The sequence below is a fragment of the Gallinula chloropus genome (genome assembly GCF_964237585.1).
Source record: "Gallinula chloropus genome assembly, chromosome: 5".
NCBI classification, from domain to species: Eukaryota; Metazoa; Chordata; class Aves; order Gruiformes; family Rallidae; genus Gallinula; species Gallinula chloropus.
Window position 1 is genome coordinate 11199437 of NC_140090.1, and position 24055 is coordinate 11223491.

General features: G+C 41.0%; 1 protein-coding gene across 4 annotated transcripts in view; it reads right to left on the reverse strand.

Moving 5' to 3' along the window:
* KALRN (kalirin RhoGEF kinase) overlaps positions 1–24055 on the reverse strand; it is a gene marked incomplete at both ends in the record, with an annotated part of 502255 nt that overhangs the window by 276601 nt on the left and 201599 nt on the right. For all 4 annotated transcript variants that reach the window (XM_084264735.1, XM_084264736.1, XM_084264734.1 and 1 more), the window contains 2 exons: positions 17643–18155; positions 22319–22511. In XM_084264735.1, the coding sequence (XP_084120861.1) occupies positions 17643–18155; positions 22319–22511 (706 nt within the window). The remainder of the gene's footprint in view (positions 1–17642; positions 18156–22318; positions 22512–24055) is intronic.

The window sequence follows — 24055 nt, forward strand, 5'->3', positions numbered from 1 at the left end:
AAGGTCTGTCAGCATTGTCTGGCCTGGCCTATATTACTAGCAATAGTTCCTGAAAGCTTTCAAGTTAAGCTTGTTTCCACACGACAAACAATCATGCTTCCTATGTTCCTGAAGTGGGTGTGCTGCCTAGTTTGCTTAATTCAAGCACACCATGAAGGATGTGAGCATGGAAACGATCCAACAATTACTATTCCACTCAACATTGCAAGGACCACTGGGTATCAAGGGGCTAACCTGGGCTCCTGGAAAAACATTCAACACCCTCTGAGAAGTTGGATTCCCTGCCTAAGGGATGATTTTTTTAATAGAGTAAATAGCAGGGTCTGTCAAATGTGCCCTGTGAGATCAGCTTGAACTAGACAGAGCATCTCAGCTAACAGTGACATAACATTGCTGTACAGCAACTGTATCAACAGATCTTGTCCCGCTCGCTGCCCAAAAACCCCTAGACTAGTGATTATCATAAAATTAATGGATCTTTAATTTTTCCTTTGACTTACTTCTTAGTTGGAATCGTGCTGACTGCCAGTGAGCTAGTTCTTCTCTTAAGTCTGTAATCATTCCTGCAGTCACAAGCTCACACTGAATAAAGTGCAGAATAACAAAGATGGGACATTGTATCACGTAAAACCATGTGAACCACCTGTCCTCAATATCTCCCAGGCTGGTACTTCTCCTCATCATTATAGATAATCTGGGGACCAATTAAGTAGTTAAGAGTTTTCCAGTGACTGAGTAGCTGGGGGGAGGGGTTAAACATACTTGAGAGAGAAACTTTCAATGTCAATATCTCTCATAGTCCCTTTTTCTAACAATACATCAAGGAAAGTGAATGCATATGGTGAAGAATGTTAAGTGTTACATTTAATTAAGAATATTAGTCTCTTATGAGGGAGTCAGAAGAACTAAGAATGATCCAAAGGGTTTCTGCCCAATGCTTTGCTAAAGCATCTACCCTGTCATTGATGCTCCTATATGCACAGTAAGTATTACACATGTGGTTTTTGAGGCCACTTTTGAGTGTTAGGGTATCAGATCGTATCTCCAACTTCAGTCATGCTGGAAACAATGAGTTCTTAACCTCACGTTTTGTCATCATAGTTAATGAGTTACTAGGAAACCCAGGTTAAGCATTAGACCAAACAGCAGGTCTCAAGCTGGTTATCAATAAGCCCTACAGAGGGAGAACGTGGCTCCCTATTTTCCCTGGGATTGTAACATCCGGCAAGCTGGTGAGTAGAGGGCAAGAACAGCTGTTTGGAAACAGAGAAGAAACACATGGATATGGAACAGTATGTATGCAGACTGTGTGCAGTCCAGCCCTACCTCAGATAAAATGTGATTTCAAATAATAACCTCTGCTCTCCAGCTTTTGCCAGAGCTCACTGAGGAGTGCTAGCACCGGATTCTGAAACAGTGGTACACAGCACTGCAGGATGATGTTCTCATCACATGGCAGGCTGCACACCCTGTGCCAAGTGATACTGATGGGTGGGTTACAGCTTTCATGGTTTTGGCAGCAAGTGAGCTGAATATATTTATTAATGAAATTATTTATACATGCTAAAATTAATAAATACCCAATCCATCTACCACCAATCCAGGCCTGGAATTAGTTATGAACCTGCTTGTAGCAAATCATCTTCTCTGTACGTTCTGAGCCATAAATATAAAACTCATATGGGTAAGTAAGGACAGAATGATAACCATTGACCTACACTTGAAGGACAGTGTAGGATACACATCAAGAAAATGGTCCCAAAGGGACATTCAGGTCAAGCCCAATATTGCTTTTGGCAGCTAACCATGGAATAAAATTTCCTTTTATAAAGGGATGAAGCTCTACCTGAAAACTAGATAAGTGCTACAGCTCAGGTCCTCTTAGAAGAAGCAGTTCTAGAAACTTTCTGCTTACTATGGAAATTCTCAGGTACTCTCTGACCTAAATCAGACTCATGGCCGGTTTATATATATTTGCTCTTAGGTCAACACTGTCCTTTAAGGTAAAATGTTCTCCAGGTATTTAACCTTTCCCGGTGTGGACAGGGAGGCTTGTCGTCTCTCTCAGTTTGTTTTACTAGAGCCCAGTATCTTCATAACATACAAATCCTTTCTCTGTTCTTCTTCTAGTTCATGGTTATCTTTCTAGCCAAGCTAAGGGTCTAATAGGACTTTGTAGAATGTTGATTTTTTTTTTTGCTGGAAATACTTCAGCTAACATCATCTGGGATCACAAGTGCAGTGTTTCCAGCATCAGCTTTAGAAAAGATACAAAAATGGGAAAGCAACAGCTACTAAATCAACATCAATACCTTCTGCATTTCCTCACTATCTTTTCTTTTGGTATGCTCCTGGATGAATACTGACAAAGATCAGTAGTATTTACTGGATTTCCTCTGACAAGCTTAACTTGGGTTATGTTCCAAGTAAGAACAAGCAAATTCAAAAGCACTTAGAAAAAATAGGAGGCAGTGTTTTGTAATAAACATCAGTCAGTCTCACATGTAAGGCACCAGCCATACATGTATTCTCCCACTATGCCTCCGCATGCTGCTAACAAAGACAAAAAGAAAAAAAGTTAATGTAAAAAGAATGTCTTGCCTGTAGTTGAGTAGAGGGCAAATGACTAATTATACACTGGATGAAATCCACGTTAGATCGGTACTTTTCAATCTCTTCTAATTTGTGGACTCCATACAATTTTTCAAGGCAATTCCTATAGCAAATTAAAGTTGGTGGACAGGAAAGCTGTTTTATTGAATACTCCAACTACTAAGCAATTTAATATTGATAATCCACAGGTTGGAAAATGCTGGAGGTAAGCAGACACCATGTACTAAAGAGAGGTCTGTGTAAGAGTTCCTGTTCATTTTGGATTTTGAAAACTATCCACCCAGTGTTAAACTGAGTAATCTACAACAGAAAGTGGAAAGTTCCCCTCTGGAGACATCTACAGCTAAGCAAGTTCATTTTCATACATTTACACAACAAAAATAACAACACACATAGAACTGTAGCTGCCAGTGTCACTCCTGAGGTTTACTAAGTTCCCAACTACAAGGTCTTTTCCTATCTCATTGAGTGAATTGACGTATCCCCAGCAATTCAATTAAAGATAAATCAAGCCATATTCCTTACATCTCTTGCAATTTATTTTAACCAGTACTTGAACAAAAAGAATACCACACAACAGACTTGTGGTACACATGCAGCTATACTAATATACAAGGGCCCAATCCTGGAAAGATTGTCATGTCAGCTACCTTTATAAAAGGCAATTAAGAAAGCCTCCAAGTACCTCCACACAAGAATTGTAACTATACTTTAATTGGAACCAGTCGTACCTCAGTCACCTGTAGATCTGGAAAAGGACTACAGAAGTGTAACACCTCCACAAAGGAGCACATGACAACAGTCAGCAGTCTAAAGAACCAGGACATTTACCTGGAATAGGGAAAACCCCTTCACTCAAAGCCTCTGAGCTAAATTGAGCAGAACAGAGAGCTGATGCTGCCTGCCTAAGCTAGCTGTTCCCCCAGGGGTACTGAGGATCCAGGAACAAAAAACCATCAGGCAAGGCATGAGCCTCATTAGTCAGAGCCCATTCACAGCCCCTGAGCACCAAGAGCAGCCAGGTTTAATCAAGAGATCATCAGACAAGTTGTAGTGACAAGACATTTCCAAGCTTAAGCTGGGAAGTCAGTCAGCAGGTCAGGATCAGGTCCAGTGAGGGTAACCAAGCTCAGACACAGCCCCATGATCTCAGCACATGTCTACAGAGACAAGTCAAGTCCCAGATCGTGCAACAAAATCAGCTGATGGTTCAGTGCCTGGCTGGGGAGGACAGGGCTGTGGCAAAGCTGGAGGCTGATATCCAACACCTGACCTGCAGTGGGGGTCCTAGCCCGTGGCTGCAGTTAGGGAGGCCCCAGCTGAGCCTGGTCAGGGTCATAAACACCCATCAGTGCCCACAGGTCCCTGACATTGATTACATGAAGGATCACCAGGAAAATGGCTGTTCTCACACAGGAGTGTACTGGCCCCAGAATTTATACTGGACTTAACGAAAACTTGGATAGCATATTTCATTTTGTCCATGAATCAATAAATTGGTTGAAACCTGCTCCAACAGAAAAAAAAAATCCCAATCTGCTGTAATTCCTATTGCTGCTCTAGAAATACAGCCTTAATTAAATGAAAGTATTTTTAGGTTTAAAATAGAACTCAGTGTACATCTAAATGCTTTTCTAAGCCAGGGCCTTAAATACAAAGTTGTATTTGTTTTTGTGTTTGCCTCTTGTTTACAGATGTTGATGGACAAGCTGATGCTTTTGGCAGATCATTCCCTTTCTCACGTGTTCTGCTTGGTCCACAGTGAGAGTAAATTGGTGTCATTCCAATGAAGTCAGTTTACACCAGCTGAAGAGTCAGACCCACAGCTGCATTTGTGTAACCTCAATGCTGCATGAACACAGTTTTTCCATTATAAATATCTGTGTATATGATTCATAGAGTACAGTAAGTTTAAGCTACAGCACATTAAATTATTCCAGACAATGGGCCCAACTGTCAACCCACTAGAAAATTAACTAGATGTGTAACGTGACAAATAGCTTTGCATTAATGTCAGGGCACCGCTTCCAACATGCTCATGCTGAATGTTCCTACTAAATGCCAGAGTAAGAGATCTGTGTTTTTATCCCTGACACATATCAAGCCACAGCCATGCACAAAGGCACGTGATTCCTCTATTGCTGAATAGAAAAGCAATAATTTTATTGTTGAAGGTGGGAGAAAATTACAGATACTGAACACATAAATATGACTAATTATACCTGGGCGGTTTTTATTCATCCACGTTTGCTTCATTTTTAAAAAAATATTGTACCTTTCCACCACACTGAGTGACATCAAACACTCAGGCATTCCTGGAAAGGATTTTCTGTTCCTTAAAATGGAAACAGCCCTTCCTGGGCACAGATCATCAAGAGAGAACTGCTTGCTATGTAAGTGCAAATTAATTCATTGGCTGGATAGGAAAAGTAATACTAAACGAGGTAAACAGGCAACAGTCTTGTGAATGGAAAAAGGGTAAATTATGAAAAGATCAGAGTGGGTCCCCAGATGAGGGATCTGCTCTCAGTTTCCAGAATCTGTGAAATACAATTTCATTCAATTGAAAATGCTGTATGAGTTTGGTGACTTTGCTGTAGACCCTGATTCTATTCCTGGCTTAATATGCCACATTCCTGTGACTCCAAATAGCTGCTGTCAAAACGAAAACAGCCTGATAGACGTTTAGTGTTTTGTATCAGAAGTGTAGCATTTCCCCTACCAGAATCACCCACGTCTGAGACCCAGAGATACAGCTGTGGAGCAACGTTAGATTTAAGATGGGACTTTGAGCAACCTGTTTTAGTGGAAGATGTCTTAGCCCATGGCAGGGATTTCGAACTGGATGATCTTTAAGGTCCCTTCCCACCTAAACCATTCCGTGGTCCTGTGGTTCTATGACACGTCAAGACACTTTGGGGCCAGAGCCAGAATGTCTGTGAAGACAGAAAGGCAAGGACATCAGCTTTCTGCAGGATTTCGGGGTGTCCAGTGCTCCATGTCCCTGTGCCCCAGCTATTTCCTCAACCTGTGAACCAACTGGTACAATGCTTTCCCTCAACACCAGCAAATGCGGCAAGCGGGGAGGGTGGACAGGGTCTCTGCCTGGAGACAGGTGCTATATGATAGCACCAGACCTCGCCCTCCCTTTAGAGTGGGCCTGGTTTAGAGCCCCTGCCTTAGGGCCTACCTCAGTGAACAGCCTTGTTGGCAAAAACCTTAAAATCCAGCTCCCCCTTACAGTGACTTCTGATTCCCCAGGGCTGAAAGGATTGTAGAAGCTAATTTGGCTGAGTGTGGGGTGCAGTAACCCTGAGTGACAGTTTGCACAGTGGGCCATCCTGTCAGGAGTCCCTGAGTTGCCCTGAGATGGTCCCAGCTGGTTCCTGTTGGGAGGGAACCTGGGGGGAGAAACAACCACACACCAGAGCACAACCATCAAGCCAGAATGTCTGCCAGCCAGAGAAACACATTGATAGGTTTCACCTCTTAAACCATCACAAGATCCTGAGAAGGCAACCTCTCAACTACATACCCACCCTTCTGTGTGCCCTATAAATAGATATGAAGGCTAATTTAACGCATACTTTTAAAGACCCCAAGCTCTGCCAAGTGTGAGCCATTTAAATCATTTCAGGCAGGCCAGGAAGACATTAATTTAGTAATAATCACATAGCTACATCTGAAAGATGCTGCACAATAAGTCTGTGAACCTTATACACAGTTTAATTACATTATTTCCTGACAGCTAGGCTCTTATCACCTAACCTTCTTGAGGATCAAAGCAATAAATAGAAAACACAGCTTTCTTATCTTTCTTTTTTTCTAGATGTGTGGGCTTCATTGCCCTTTAAAGCATTTGGGTCTTCTTGTCTTCATTAGTTAAAAGCAGAACTTCATGGTTATAATATGCTATATTCATCCTTAAAAATGCATTTTAAGCCTGTATTCAGATGCCAAAACTCTTTCTTTCCCCGTACTGATCAGGGGTGCATTCCTGTGCATCCTACCAGTGCCAAGTAGGAGAAGCTGAAACAGCCTCAAAATGCTCCCTATCAAAATTGGCAAGGAAAATAAAGAGGAAACTTGTGCAAATGCAAAAATATTCCATCGGAACATACTGCCTTCAATTATTTTTGGACCCATTCTAATGTTCATGGAGGAAGCAAGAGGAATAGTAACTGCGTATCCAGTGTCGGCAGCAGGAAACTACAAATAGCATAGCACACCATGTTCCAGTTTCAGCAGCAGCAGGCTTCAGAGCCGTTTCCTTACAGTCATGAGCGGACAGGCTGTGAGGTGACTGCTGCCAGAGTCTGGAAACATACAGCAGGAACTACGCCATCGCTCGGTTAATGTTCTGCCCTCTTGCACCAAAAGGTCACAAGTGTGTTGGATGATCCAGTGCAAATCTCTCATAGAAAGTGGCCCCAGACCACTTTAACGATGCTATAGGGCACACTTAACATGAAGGAAATGCGCAAGTCTTCCTCATCCCCTAGTTGCTAGAGTGGAGTGAGGCATTGATATTGTTTTTACATTCCCATCAAAAAGATCAGGTTCAATTCCAAGTGCTGTGGAGGCAACATTTTTAGCTGCCTGCAAATAAAAATAAAAAAAAAAAAAAAAAAAAAAAGGCAGATTTGGCAGCACAAGGCAGAATGAATTGCTAAAGAATTGCTGAAGAAAGATGGAAAGCACTGAGATATCTATTTTACACATCAGACCATGCCTCCCGCTGCAGGACAGGCTTCCTGTGTGACAGGAGGCAAGGCAGTTAACCCCTGTGGTTTTTAATTCCCAATTTTTAGCTTTGAACTTTGCATCCTTTGTACTTTCATTTTGCTGCTCTAAAGTCAATCCAGCTCAACAGCAATCCATCTCTGGCAGATGATTGCCATTCCTGATGGACAACTGTCCACATCTGAAAAATCAGTATCTCATATGCCTTCAGAAGTATTTTGCTTGTGGAGCCTGAACTCGAGTCATGGGAATGTCATGGGAGGAAGTTTGTACCCTTGGAAGTCTGAAATCAGCAACAGTCTTATTGCAGCAGACACAGATGTCACTGGTAGGCTCCAAAAGGGGTCCTGCCCCATCCTCCACAGGGAAAGAAATGATGCTTGCAACAAGGGCAGGTGACATTCAGCACTAGAATCACATCCACCAGGAAGAGGATTTCTGATATATATTTATCCAGTTCCCTGTACTGCTCTGCTCAGCAGGCAAGGCAATCCCACACTTCCTCAAACCAGATGGCAAAACTGGGTTTGTAGCTGCTTTCAGTTGTAGGAGCAGCACAAAGCAGTTGGTGCGTACTTGTGAATTTCTCCTGTTGTCATTAGATTTGTCCCTCAGCTTTCTACTGGTGGATGGGAAGGCAGAAAACCAAATGTTTCCAATGTTATTGGTACAAAGAGGAAGACCCCCTGTGGCCTTGACTGATAAATAAGAAAGTAGCAGGATACAAGCTTGACACTGTGAAAAAGCTTTGAGCTTCTTTGGAACATCACTAATAATGAAGACATTTTGATTTTACAATCCAATTAGCAGAAATGAGCTCTGTTTGTGCTTTGAGGAAAGTTAAAATCTTCTATAATGAACTCTTGGTCTTGCAAAAATCTGTTGTCTCCTACAGATACCAAGAACAGGATCTTATTAAGTGTGACCATCAGTGGTCAAAGTAATGAACAGTTCCCACAGAGCACCCCATGATAACGTCCCGCTCTGGCAACTCTTCACTTTAGATTGTGGGCAACAAATTGTGGATGGCATTAGCAACCTGTCAGAAGCCTACTTCATATTAAGCAGAGCACGTCAGCTAGCTGCATCTTTAATTCAGAGCTGTAACCTGCAAGTCCCAGCATGCAGGTCCCTGAACTGAGAGATACAGACTATGCAGGATTCATCTTCCTGTTAAAGATGAAGGCTTTTGCAAGTAATTTATCCTTATAGATGCTGAGGAGGATTTACCCTACATTTGCCCAATAATTCTTTCATGTCCATGACTAGGTGAGGGGGATTGCAGATTTGACACAGTTTAGCTGCCACTCTCAGAGCCCTCCAAAGTGGAAGGTGCTGATCCCACTCTGAAATCTCTTTAGCACATGACATCTATGCTCGCAGCATCACAAGGAACCATCAACACACACAGTCTATGTACAACAGCCCCTTGTTACAGCATATTTTTTCTGCTTCTAGGCAAAATTCTTGTGTTTGTTTAAAAAAAAAAAAGTCTGAGACCAGGTAAAGTCAGTAATTTGGGGAATCCAAGCCTAAGTCCTGTTTTGCTGCCACTGAGCTTCAGAGAAAACATCAATAAAGATGCATTCAGAACATTATTCTGTTTACTCAGCTGCATCAGAACACCTCATAGCAGCTTATCCATGACAGAGAGCACTGATGTGCTTCAAGACAATGTAGGAGGAGTACTCAGTAGCAAGCGTTTGAGTATTTTAAAATGAAAAAAAAACCCACAAAAAACCCAAACCAAACAAAAAGGCAGAGAACACCTTTGAATAAGCATTGAAAATTAATGAAAAACTACTGTTACACTGGAATTATTGCTACATGCTTTCAATTCTCACCTGTTTTATTCAAGCTTCCTTTGTTCTAAGATGTGTGAAGAAATTAAACGAAAGTGATTAAAGCTGGCATAGGTTCATTTAGGGAAATACCCTGATTTTTAAGAACGGATATACAGTTTCTCGCTTTGATAAGAATTTCCTGTGTTGATCCTTTGTCCTTGATTGATGCTATTAGAAAGGTCTTGCACAAAACATCATAATTGAAGCAGAATATTCCCACTACTGTCCTAAAGAAGCCAAAATCATGTGTGGATACAGATCTGTATTCAGCAGGAATGTTTCTGTATCCTTACATCTCCAAGGGCATTTTTCAACTGCAGAGCTGCACTACTTTGCTGGAAACAGCCAGTACCCCAGCCAGACTCAGTACCTTACTGTGCCAGGTACGAACATGCGCTGAACTACTGTTTATGCACCCAACTCAGTCTCAATTTAAGTCTCCTTTCCATATCTTCTATATAATTATCTTTCTGACATTTTAAGATCTAATATTTTAGGATGGTGTCTGCCAGTTCAACACTTTGGGGAGCTATCGGCACCCATTTTAGGCTTCTGCCTGGTATTAGAAATTCTGTCAGAGCAAATACTTGATGTTGAACATGCAGCTTGTCCTCTGTTGTTTCCGTTTCAGAGTGGACTTAAGTACAAAGGATGGCATGAGATGATCATCTATTCACATGGCAACTTACTTAGGCTGATAGCTCACTTTCCTTACCAGCATCTCAAGTCTGATTTTATTAATGTGGAAGCACAGTCATCTAGTGAGAATCTTTACACCAGAAAGGCACCATATGCTAAGGGAAACTTCAGATTATGAAAGAAAGCATTTTTTCACTGGCAGTATAAAAGAATGGGCACCAGATATGGAAACAAGGTTTCAGGAGAGAACAGACACTATATACTACGTGCAAGAGTCCATATGCATGAGAAAAGACAGAGAAAAAGATGCTAAAGCACCTTTAAATGCTATGATTAAAAATTGCTCCTGAGCAATGTCTATTCCAGATCCATAAACACAGAGATCTGTATATTTTTTCTATAGCTTAAAAAAAGGAACCAATTGTGTCAGGAATATTTTCAAAGCTTGTTCTTCCTATATTAGGACTACTGCAAGTCCTGGTAAAACAAGCTACCCATAATGTTGCAAACACATACTAAAATAACTGGAATACCAGGGGCAGGTGGAGCAGCACAAAATGCTAGAAATAAAGTCCCATGTCTGTGAGTGGCAAAGTTGTCATCCCTGCCATCAGTAAGGCTGGAGCTGGAGCCTGTAGCCAGAGAAGGAGGTCACATCTCCTGGATGCAGGGCTCTAACAGCACTGTCTCACTGAGGATCTGTCAGTGGGAACACTTACAGAGACCATGAGTCTTTCACCACTTCCAATAGAAGCTGAGACCCTCTCTCTGCGTTACAGGACCAGGCCCCTGTCTTTTCAGCAGACAACTCGGGGAGGCGTCAAGCACCACAATGAAAACAGTTCAGGGGACGCAGCTAAAACTATCCTGAAAAAAGCTGTTTCACACAGTGAAGAGAGAAACAGCTGCTTTGGGTTCAGAGGGTTAGGTACCAACAACAAATCGAGTCCTTGTGATCTCTGAGAAGTCTTTTTCTTGCCTTGAGATTTCATTTACACTTAGCAGTAAATTCTTGGTCTCTCCTCTTATGAAGTTCTCTGCAAAGACACGTGTGTTCACAGAGACCTCACTATCTTTCCCAGTCAGTATGTCTCCCCCAAGGCTTCTGCCCTTTGTCTGCACAGACACACAGACACTTGAAATGGTCTAAGGATGAAAGTAACATGCTTAATTTGGCTTCACTTAGACCCTCAGTCAAATGCCTCTGCAGAAGACACTAAGCTTATTGACTTCTTCTACTGCAGAAGTCTTATGGAGCTTACCTCAGGTCTAACACCACCCCCCGTGTTCAAAATCTCCAGGAAAGCTCCTTACTGCGATGCTCACTTACTGTGCTGTTATGATATCCATGGTGTAAGCACTTAAATGGAAAATCCAGGGCATGCTGAGTTCAGTACGCCAATTCAGTGTTCGTGTAACTTAAATGAAATCTAAATCCTATACAAAAATCCATGTCTAATCCATGCTTATTATGCCTGTATGATTATTACTGTTAACTGTTAAATACCATTCATTCAGTAACAAATCCTTTCGCAGTGAAACAGCACAGGGGCCATTTGTACTTCTCCTTGCTGCAAGACGCTAAGGATGTGCTCTCGTTCTCAATCCTGACTCTGGTTCCTTCCCCTCTGCCTCCTCCCAAGTCCTAATTAACCACCTCCCCAGAACTCATTTGCTTTGTATTCATTTCACATATGATAGTTCCCTCTGTCAGCTTCTCAGTACTTTCATCATTGCTTTCCTAGTCTCATTCCCTGGGACACATCCCCCTTACAGTAATTTCTAAGCCAACATTTCACATGAAATCTTGGAGGCAATTGTATGGCACGTAGAACAGATCAAAGAAACGGAGCGCTTCCAGCAGTGAAATAAGAGAGGGGAAATGGACCTTCACTAAGTGGATTTTATCTCAGGCAGAGGAGCCTGTCCCAGGTGCTATGCCTTTGGGCATTACACACACATCCTTAAGGGTTAATATGACATTTTGTAAATGGGAGAACTCTATCATCTGCTTGCCTATCACTTCCAGGGACTTTTGGCACTGTTAGAAGAATAAAACATTGAGGTGATGGGAAATGAAGAAGGAAGATGCCACTGATATTTTAAACCTTTCTTATGCTGCTTTTCCAGAAAGTCAGCTAAAGCCCCATTTCTAGGAAATGCTTCCCCACACAGCATCACTTGACTAAAGGAGCAGCTACAGTTGCTCTACTTAATGGCATGTAATAAAATAAACTGCCTCCTATTAGCAAGAAGGATCATATCATCAGATTTGTAATGCATTTTATTACAGAACACACAGCATCAGAATTTTTAAGTGCAGTATAAGGGGAAATAATGTATGAAATGGTTAAAGTGGATATGTATCATACAACGACAAGTGCACCAGTAGTTTCCCTTCTCTCAAACATCAAAATACCAATGTTTCTTTCTTAAAGCCATCTTTTCCTTACTAAGCCACTGAGTAAATTTCCACATTTTGTGTTCTATTATTCCATCAAAGTCATCCTGCATCTTTTTTGACAAAGATTAGCTTGCTGACCATTCCTTCTGAGGAACATGACCCTTTGGCAGGTGTAATATTCCAATCATAGAATGGGCATGGCAATATACTGAGATAACTTCTCTCCCACAGATTTTGCTATGGAGTAGGAGCTTCTCTGTATTTTTCTAGACTAACTCAGTCGAGTGCTGTTAGATTCTAAACCAGGAACCCCTAAATTTCACCTGGAACTTCAGAATAAGCGTTAAAGGGTATATTATGCTTCTGCTGAAAATCAATAGGATTATTCCCAATACTTCCATTAGGAATAGGACACTGGACAGGAGTTCTCTGCTGGTGTACCTGTGATTTTCTCACTGCTGACAAGGAGTGGGATGCAGAATTGCTGAAATGTTATTCCAGCCTATTCCAACTCAAACATTTTGTTCACTCCCACCCACTTCCAAACTTGACCCCTATCACATGACCTTTTGCATTGCCATCACATTCCAATCACTGTTGCATTCACTGAAATCTTCCTGTCATTCCAGGCTGGTCACATTACCTGGTAAATGGGAGTAGCAGCTGCTGTGGGATAGGAGCTGCAGGCCATGTCCTGCATTCCCCCTCACTGTAACCGCCCTCAGAGCAGCAGCACTACAGCAACCCCGAGCAGCCAGCACAGCTTCCCATAGTCTGCTCCACAACAAAAAACACAGATGGTTTTCACAGTAAGCCTACTACTTCCCTTCTGCTTCAAGGCTAGATGTGGCTTGTGGTTTGCCACTAGACTTTCTACAAAGCTGGCCCTATCCAAATAAAATGTGTCTCCCACTGCAAACTCCCAGGGAAATTCACTTGTGGCATTTTCTAACTGCCATTGCCATCTTTTGGAATTTGTGTAGTGCAGTCTGTAGAAAGCCAGGCAGGAGAACAGGAGGTGAGGACGGACAGAACATGCAGAGTCTCCTCTGTCTCCCATTAAAGGCTGACCTGGATGACATGATGGCAGCCGCCTCTCTCTCCTGGTGCTGCAAGTTTACAGTAGGGATCTTTTGTTCAGTCCAGCTGATGAGTATATTGTTTATACTTAATGTGGACATCACTGATTACATCATGAGAGCTGTTTTTCATTCACATGCATGCCAGAGTAGTAAAACTGATATGGAAGCAACCCAAAATGATGGGGAAATTCCTACAAAAGTCAAGTTGGGTGCCAGTTACAAATGATTTCCAGAAAAGCTGGAAAGTGCAGAGTATAGGGATAATTTTTTGTCTTTTTTGGTATTCATTCAAGTGCAAAACATGTAGACTCTTGCCTGAATCCTTCCCACTGTCCAGATTTCAACCACCCAATTAACATTTCTCAGATAGTTCTAATATTTGAATCTATGCTGACTGTGGTTTTTGTTTTAAACAATATTCAATTTAGACAGGGCTACATTTTTGCATGTTACTGATGGCTAAAAATATTTTCCCTGTCACCCAGTAAAAACACAGTGAAGCCTCAGCTCTCGTTTCAAAATTATATATTTATATATATGTACGTACATATGTATATATTAGTTGGTGAGGAATGAATTTGTTGAGCAGTGAGGGTCAAGGCTACACCAGCATCTGAAATGTGTTATTTATCAGCAGATCATTACAGTCAGCACTGCACAGCATGTGAACTTCCTCACACCACCCTGCCAAAGCTCCCCACACGGCTGACCTGCCTGGTGACTTGAGCTTCACAGAGCTTCCACTTCCCATCTGGGCATTCAATCTCCCTGCGCTGCTTGCACCTATTTGATAGACCAACTTTTCCTCTCCCTCGGCCCCTGCACAGGAAAATTAAACCCTAAAGGCCTGACTTGGAGACAAAGCTTCTCCAAAGACAGCTCTGCTCTCTCTCACGAGCCCAGGGTGAGACCACCACCCCCTCCTTATGTTGCCAATAAAATGAGTTGCTCAGAACACAACCATACAGACCTCCTGCAAATTATAATACCTGTAATTTGAATAATTCATTTGTCCAAGCAGTGACTGTCATTTGTTAATGTTTCAATGGAGGAGATCTATAAGGAGGGGGAAAAGTGAATTAATTTGCTTTGAGTATCTGGGGTATTTTAATACCAGGGGGTTCAAAAATTTATGTACTTTAAAGTACTGTGTATTTTTCCATCTTGTTGTCCCCTCTCTCTTTTTTATTTTTCTGCCCCATCTTTAAGAACTTTCCAGGCAATGAGGACACCTGAAATTTTTCAAAATCAGAGGTGTCTAGAAAATGGAAAATCCTTGTCCATTTTTCTCCTTATTAGAACAGGTTTCCTAAAATATAGCCTGATGAGTATACAGAGGTATTTTAAAAGCCCCTAAACCCTTATTTATATTCAGAATTTTTGTTGAAGTTTGAGCTTTCACAGGGTTATAGAGCTGTCATTTGATTAGCACTAAATGACATATCCAGGTTATATGGAAAGAGCTGTGACTCTCCCCAGGAGATGAAGACCATTCTGGCTCTGCTACCATACCTAATTGCAGAGGGTAGAGTGCAACTGAGCAAATGGAGGTACCAGAAAACGTTAAAATTCAATACACAGACACACTGTGGTGGCTATTTATACAGTGGAGACACTGCTCAGATTGGATTTAGCTCTGAACATTTTATGAGACAAGTACTTTCCAGTCTGAGATGGTCAGACTGCTTCAAAGAGATCTGCAAAAGGCAGCTGAGGAGAATAAGAACATCAATATTTTACATGAGTCTACATGTATGAAATGTGAAGTAAAAGGATCTGCAACCTTCCCTAGAATTTTAGGGACTCACAAAGGGAAAAGATTAAAAACACTGGTTTGAGAGTATAAAACAAGAAATAGTTTTCTATTATTTGGGAAAGTGTAGTACTCAAGAAAAAAGCATGCAGAGCTACTCAGAAAAGCGAGAGCAAGACTGTGTGAATAGTTAATGTGAGGTGGATGAATAAGAGATTTCGAGAAGATCAAAATGTCAGTTGTGTCAATCAGGAATTGCTCGAGACAGCCAGTGCTATAAAGGCAGGAATCACACTCTCACTGCCTCCTCCTTCACCTCAGAAGTTTCATTTAGCTAGGGACTTGCCTAAACTTTACACTTAACAACCTCAAAATAACACAAAGTACCTGCCACAGTGCTCAGACTTGCATCTTACCATCCTTTTATGCCTGTTCAAGGGATAGAAAGGAAAAATATACTGGAGACTTCCTTCTCCAAGGACAATGTTTGGCAACAAGAACTTCTCAGACACTGGCTTGATATGGGAGCCCTTCAGCTCCTAAATTAATTATTAAAATATTATGAGTTATAATAATAATAATAATAGTAATAATGTAAGCAAGCAGTGGTCATCTGAATAATCTAAAAGAAACTGAAAATCCACACTGAAGCACTGACTGAAATACAGCCACTGCTGGGAAGGACAGCAGTGAATAAACTTCTAGCACGTGGAACAAGAAAAATGGAGAAAAAGAGATTGTAGCATTTGGAAGAAAACCTCTGCTCTTATGCATTCTTCTGTGATGCTGCACTGACTGATTTTAGGAGGACTCATCTGAATTCAAGGTTTTCCCAATAGGAGAATTGATTATACAATGATGGAGCTTTTTCAGTCCTAGCGTCCCTTAGAGATATTTAGTACATGCATTGAGAAACAGTTTCTTGCGTCTTGCTCCAAAGATTAGATTTGTTTCAGCAACGTGCTTCTCCCTGATGTTTTAATGATAATATTAATTTGCAGCTGATTAAGAAAAAAAATCATCTTCAATGAGATTCCCCTGCAGATGAGGTCTGCATTTCTTTTGCTATTCCTCCTCGGTCCAGGCAGACACATTTGTGAAACAAGTGGATCATACACTAGGTGGAGAAGATTCAGAGATTGGTGCTTTTGATGGATATACAGACTAGATAAACACGAGTCCGAGAGCTCAGTACCTTCTACTGAGAAAACCCTACTTCTGTGGTCTGGAATTTTAAATGTGCAGCAGAGATTTCTCACGAAACTACCTAACAAGATGTCAAGCACTTCTGCATTGAGAGAGGGAGACTGCCAAGACTCAGCACAACAGTTTTCTAAAATTAACTAGGCAAAATCAGAACCTGTGTGTGCTTCCAGAGGCAAACAACTGACCAATACTGGAAGTAGTATGAAGCCTGTTTTATTGTGTGTAACTGAAGCTTGTAGGTGGTGGTGTGTATGAGACCTGGTTAGGGAACTCTAGTTGGTTAGTAGCCAGTCTTTTCAATAAACATGACATGCTGTGCTGCTCTGCTTGCAGGGGACTTCCCTATCTACTACAGGTTCCTGAATGAGTATCCTCTGTAGAGGTAGGGAATGGGGATGTAACTCTGCAGTGGTACTACACACCCATTAAACTACAGCTTTCTAAAGTCATGTTACTTACCTGTGTGTCTGCTACTCTACATACTTTTGTTCACTGTATTTCATTTTGAGACCCCTGTGTGCTTTTCAGGCTAATACACTACATTGCAAACACCTAAGATATATGAAGTTGCAATGCCATCTCTATGGAATAGTTTAATGCTAAATATTTATCAAATGAAGTCTCGTGCCAATGAATGGAAACCTTGGCCTGAATCTTGACTGAGTGTCAGGTATGAATTCAAATGCCATCCTCATGTGCTTTTTAATGCAAAACAGCCATACTGCATGCTGCTGTCATTTCAGAATACTTTGTCTTGGTCTGTTTATATGTTTAACCTAAACACAGTCTCAGATCTCACGCCGTGGGAACTAAGCGGCCATGTCCTTGGTGCAAAGCCATTACTAAAGATTTTACCAGTTGCAAATCCTGTTGTGATTTCTTAGGAAAGGGAAACTGAAAATGTTAAGAAAACAATTAGGAGGATTTAAACTACGAATTTCCCATAGCCTCACAAGAGGTGCAAACAATAATCATCCTGACTGAAACCTTAAAATCATTCTTCTTTACGTGCTGTGACATGCAGATAAATATATTCATAAGCTTAGTAAAAAGAAACTTGGGAAAAAAGCCTGATTCTTGTGCTCATGTCTACCAAATGTACCCATTGTGACACAAAAAAGCAGATTAGCTTTCATCAAAAGTGACACAGAGACGTTATTCTTGGATATAATTATGCCTGCTACAGCTTACAATTAATTCAGTGAATTTGGTTCACAAGTCACATAAAGTACATCTGGTGGCAACATGAGATTTACACCTGTGATGAATACCTCATGTTGCTTCTTATAGAAAAAAATGGTCACAGTGTCCTTGAGAAAGTCTTGGATAAGGTATGAAAGGAACAGATCATTCCCTACCTTCTCAGCGTCTTGCTCGAAAAGCCGGAGTTGAAAGCATTGGTCCAGTTTCAACTTGCGGACGTGCCACATCTGATGCAAGTGTTGCCGGGTCGAATGCAGCTTGTCTAAAAGGCTGGTGATCTTTGGCACAAGACTTTGAAAATCTGCACTTCCAGGAATGCAGTTCCTACCAGAAAAACCATCACTGCATCTTATGCATTGTAATAACCTCTGGCCCTCACGATCCAGTTCTTCCACAGGAGCTTTAATCACTTTTTTCTTAAGCTGTGTGTGCTCATCAATCAGCCTTCTTGAGCCCTCAACATCAACTGGAAACTCCTTCCTAGCCAACATTTCCTGGAGATCCTCCAGCCTTGATAATAAATGGATGGCGCTGTTGAAAAACTCTTCCAAGGAGACACGCAACTCTATCCATTCATCGTGGTTGTAATCCAAGGATCCTTCAAACTCATCTGTCAGTTGAGAAGGATCTACGAGTTTTGCCAGGCCTTCAACAGATACCATGCTTGTCTAAGGAAGGGAAAATGACAGCATTTGAATCAGTGACTGTCTAATCAGAAATAACAGTGCAATCCATAAATGGCATGAAGGAATTATTTTCCTCATCAATACATAATTGAAGGAATGCTGTAAAAGATGCTGAGGACTAAGTTTAATTTTGATTAATCAATTGGATTTAAAAATTTTCTATTAATGGCACTGATTTATTTATTTCTTAAAAGACATGCTATTTACTGAGATAATGTCTATCTTTTTCAGCTGGTCTGCCAATCAAATACATATAATGAGAGTGCTTCTGCCATAGATTGCTTTAACCCAGTTGGACACTGAAGGTTTCTTACTAAAGCAGTTGGGTGGTTAAACAGGTATATGGTATTACAGGGATTCTGCTACTTCTGTTACACTCAGGCTAGCAGCTATGCAGCTACAAAAGTTTTAGGCATATGAACTAAAGCAGGTATTACAACCTGCCAAAATACAGGATATGTTAGGTTTTTTTCTTCCAGATTATTCCAGTTGGCTTTTACCACAAGCAGATATCTTTCATATTAATAATTTCTAATGTAGTTAAGCCAAAATCAATGTGAAAGTGGAATTTCCTTGAAGTATTAGCAATTTGAGTTTATTGCTGATAGAAAGTACTGCTCATGAATCATACAATCATGCACAATCAATGAGAGATGTTTTTAATTCTGTCAGGCTAGGTAATCAGTGATAGAGAAATGCAGCTGGTGCCTGGAAAGTGGTTTACAGTTTAAGGAGGCAACAACTGATGGCTCTTCCCATGTGTTTCAGGGAAATGATTTTTTTCTGAAATGTGAGCATAGGGTTTCTTATGCTACTACAGATTTTCAGTGCAGCTGTGTTAACACCCAAGTCGGCAGCCCTTAAAGGCTTGTGGTGTTCATCACTAACTGCACAACTATCCCCTAAAGATCAGGCCTCTAAAGAATGTCAGAGTTTGTGCTCTTCAGAAGCAGAGGTACCCAGTAATCACAGTAACCTTGTAAAAGTCATCTACAAAGAAAAATAACTCAAGTCCTGTCCATTATCCTGAATTATGTCCGAAATAGCAGGCTGCCCACTGGTTTAAAGTTAATAATAGTCTTTTCTTCCAATTTGTATACATCTGAAAATATCAGGCATCCTGCAGTGGATTAAAGTTGGGATTGTATTGAATTTAGGCTCAACAGAAAGATTATTTTAAAACTTTCTTGCAGTGTTCTTTGCTTTGGGCAAGGTGTAGGACAAAGGAAAGAGCCAACAAACAATGAGAAGGTAAGTAGGTAGCTTCAGAGGGATTTCAGATTTCTAAACCTCTTGACCTGGACACTGGCCCCTTGAAGATAATTCAATTTACAGTTTAATTGCCTGTCAAGAAAAGACTTCCTTTCATGGCTAATATCTGGGCGTTCCCCCTGCAGTGTGTCAAGCTAATGCAACCACCACTCTTATCATGAACAGAATTTGACATGATGATATAGCAGAAAGACTTTTCATTTCACAAATTTCTTCAGTGAGATTTGTTTCTTTAAGGACTTCTTGAAACTCTCTTAAAAACAATCTTAGGTAGGTTGCTGATTCTCAGATATCACTTGTCTGCCTTTTAGAAATCACTTTAAAGAGTGCTGCCCACTATTTAAATCTTTTTGGCAGGAGAAAGAAAATAATCTTGAAGGCACCTCTAAATTAATGCTAACTAAGCTGCCTGGTCCATTCCTCAAAGTGACAGGAAGCTTTGGAGTCCACATACTTCTACAAAATCCTTTTTTTCTTTCTCTTTTCTTTGTGTGATGATGTGCAGGCATGCTTCACTCTCTGGACTGTGACACAGAATCATTCTGCCAGCATCTCACAACACAAAATCCAGATGATTAGCCACTGCCAAGGGTCATACTCTGCCCTGGCACATGCATAATGCTTCCATTAAGCTGAAAAGCCACTGCCTCTCACTGCAGTCTGTCTCTGCCAAAGACCTTGTGTTTGACCACAGCTGTGGGTAACCACCATGATGGGTCAGAGCAGAGAGGGTACCTGTGTGCTCCCCCACATAAATCAAGTAAATGTGAGTCATATTGACCTGTGATGCTTATTTAATACTCACAGTTCTCATGAGAGAGCATGAGCTGCCCCAGAGCCCGAGCTTACCAATAAGCAGCAGCATCCACAAGAACCCTTTAAACAGAAGTCCTTGCTCTGTAGCAAATATAATGCAGTGGGTCTACGGTATAGTGGATCACAGATTAAGAAATCTTTATAAAAATCACAGAATTGAAGAACTTATCAGTTCTGATTGCCTGTGGGTGGTCCAAAACCAGCAAAAGTACTGAATCTCCTCCTCCAGTCCAAAGATTTGTGAACTATTGCAGCCAGCCATGTGACCAGCCCAGCAGACAAAGGCTCAAAGGCACACACACGGAATGCAGATACCCTTATTGCAAGCCAGCACGTACAGCAAATGAGCTTTTAACACAATAGACTCAAGAGCTGTAACTATGAAGAATACCTTGACCACAGTTTATCACCACACCAACTCCACACAATAAGAAACATGTCAAGCCTCCAGAAAGTATCAATTCAATTTTAAAACAAACAAATGTTCTAAAAGTATATTTTTGAACTCTGTTACTTTGCTTCAAGGTTTTGAAATTTCAGGAGAACATTGTTTTTGCTTACTAAAGCTCTGGAGGATTGAAATTCAGCATTGAATAAACATGCATAAGTTGTTTTGTCTCAGGGTACCATGGGACTGTCTCTTAGTGCCCATATGTATACTTCAAACAGAAGCTCCACATCCCCAAAAGCTATTCTGTTGCTAGTCTCTGCACAGGCTCCATCCTGCTCCATATTCTTCTGTATCCATACATCTTCTTGCTCCTTCCTACTGCCCTGGTCCCTCTCATTGCCCACAGGCAGCACTGCCAATCTCAGTGCATTGTAACGGCAGTCACATCTGCTAGGAGTGGTGATTTCACTAAGTGTGAGGAATGTCTGGATGACATAAACCTATACTGAAGGAAGCCTTGCTTTCAAAAGTGCATAGGGGACTCGAAGTTTTTTGCATGGCTGGGTCCTCATAAGCAGCCAAGGAAAGTGAAGAGCCATTTAAAGAATGCAAAAATGTATAAGTTGCCTGTTTTTTTGTGAGATAGGGGGAAAAATGTACAAATACTTAAATTATGACAATGTAACAGTTTGTTAATGCTTAACACCAATCTAGTTTCCCATTACAATTCAAGAATGCATTAAAGAAGAGGTTGAAAATAAGGACATATTTATGTCATACTGACTTCAACAAATCTTAAATAGATGCTTAAATACACCCTTCCATTGCGGTCAACATTAAAACTATAGGCCATGTTCTCTCATTATTTGCAGAGAGGTAAAATCTGAGCATCTGAAATTAATGGATTGGTAAGACAGCTGATGATAGAATTGTTTCTCAGCAAATTAAAAAACCCCACAACAACACATGACTAATACATGGCTGGGCATGATTGATGTATGAGCACTTTGTGCACCTGAGCTTTGTCCCTCTGTGGGCAAGAAGCTGAAATTCACAGAAAACTAAAGTGCACTAAGAGAACACAGCTGGTTTGTCTTCCCCAATGACAAACTAAAATTCCCTTTAATTCTGCGGGTATGTATATTGTTTACTTCTCAAACTACCTGCCCCAGGCACCTCTTATTAACATGAGTTGTTAATGTTACCCCTGAATTGTAAATCTCAAGCAAAGCAGTGATAATATAAAGATAAATTTAGTATAAATTTATTTTCTTTAAAAGACCCCAAAACTATCTGAAATTGGGTAGAGGTCAGCTAACACACATACATTAGTATATAGAGAACATTGTCTTTAGTATATCAATTGATTTGCTGGGAATTTTTCTACGAGAAACAAAAGAAGGGCTGAATGCAACACCACCAAAAATAACCACAGAAAACCCCAAAGTGAACTGTGCATGTGAACCTCTGAGATGAAACATGCACCTCATTCCACTAATGTGCTCAGGAGGCAATCTGATGCCTGGGCATGAGCCCACTCCTGCAAAAAATCCTCAGATGTCCTTTTTTCTCTCAGTCACAGGGCTTGGGATTTTTTTATTTTACCTCAAGAAAATTTCATATCAGAGATAAACCCTTTACCATGGATCTTCCATGGGGCGCTCACCTCAAAGATGAACTTGGAACTGCCGAAGTTCGTTTTCTGCTTCTGCCAGAAATTATCAGGTTTTATAATCAGGGCAACATGGATCTCGGCAGGAAAGGCTTCCTGGAGGGTCTTTAGGAGAGGCTTTATCAAATCCCATTTGGATCCCCGCATATCGATAATAACAGTGAATCCTCGTTTACAAACATCTTCGCTGTAGGAATAAAAGCACATCAAGAGAATTAATACTGTGGACAGTCACACTGAGACTTCACTTTTGCTGCTAGTGTTCAGCACTTCGAAGCAAAGCAAGGAATGATATACTTCAAAGTAAAAGGCAAAAGACAGTACAATATGAAGGCTATATGAAAGGCTATATTATTTTTACCATAATCTAATTTATATGAAATACTGGTGTACATATTACAGTTTAATCCCTAACTTCCCAAATACACGTAATTCAAATTTTCACTGAAAACATACATACCTACACACAATTGAAAACACCATCAAATGTGTCTGTATAGAAGCTATTTATTTATCAGCAGATTCTGCTTTCAACATACTGAACTCATCCGTGGCCAAAGCCAACAAGCAGGGTCCTGTGCTTTAACATTGCTGGCTACTTGTAAATTTGGGTACCTTCATTTTTAGAGGGCCCATTAGGGGCTGTTTTTAGAAGTGAAACTTCCAGCAAAGTGCCTGGCAATCATTCCCTGAAAGAAAGGTCCTTGTGACTCAGCATGTGCGTTGTTAAAATTGGGGCCCTTTCCCCTCCTGATTGATCTTCCAAATGTTGCAGGATCTTTTTCAGTCTGCAGTCATATATTTCTGCCAGCCTGTGCACCTCCTCTCTCAAAAGTTCAAGACAGTTGTCTGGCCTCATCATTGGCAACACATGGGGCCCCTAAGCACCACAGTGTTAGCTTGCAAACACATCGTCCCTTTTTTCCTCAGGAGAGGAGAGAGTATAAAAGGACATGCTGATTCAAGTAAAATCTGGGCAGCTTTTAGCATAGTTTTTCCAAGGATATAGCACTGTCCCTCAGAAAAAGAGGGCTGGCTCAAAAGTGCCATCCTCCATCTGCAGCATCCAACATTTGGTGAGATACAGGAAGCGTCTGTGGCTCTGGCTGATAGATCTGCCATGCATGGCATTGAAGTCTTCAGAACTATGGGATCTGATTTAGGCCTCAAGCACTTCCACAGAACGTGAAATTTCTCATCCCCAGTAGTACCACTGGTACAGTAAATCGAGTAAAATTCATTGGTGATGCATTAAACATGCCAGAATAGTCTACCTATTGATCTAATTTTGATTTTTTTCTAAGTGGAATGGAGGTCACAACCTTTTCAACGGGAGAAACTGCCAAGACAAAGGAAGTACAGAAGAAAGGAAGGAAGATGAAAACAGAAAGAACAGTTGAGAAATAAGGGGAACATTGCAGAACATGAGCATATTTTGCATATTGAATGCAACAGTGAGGTGCATAACAAGAAATGCTCTTTAATATAGGAGTATAGCACCATTGACCTTTCTGCAGTTGGCCATCAACACAAATAGGATCAATATTGTGGACATAAAGGCATACGTAAGGTAATTTAAAATAGAGATATCACTAGTATGAATCTGATATATGGTGAGGGCAGATACTGCTAAGTAAGGTCAGAATGCAGAAACTGTTAAGCCCCCACACAAATACTCTCAGTGTACAAACATGCAGGATGGTTTTCACTATACCTCTTTAACTTCTTAAG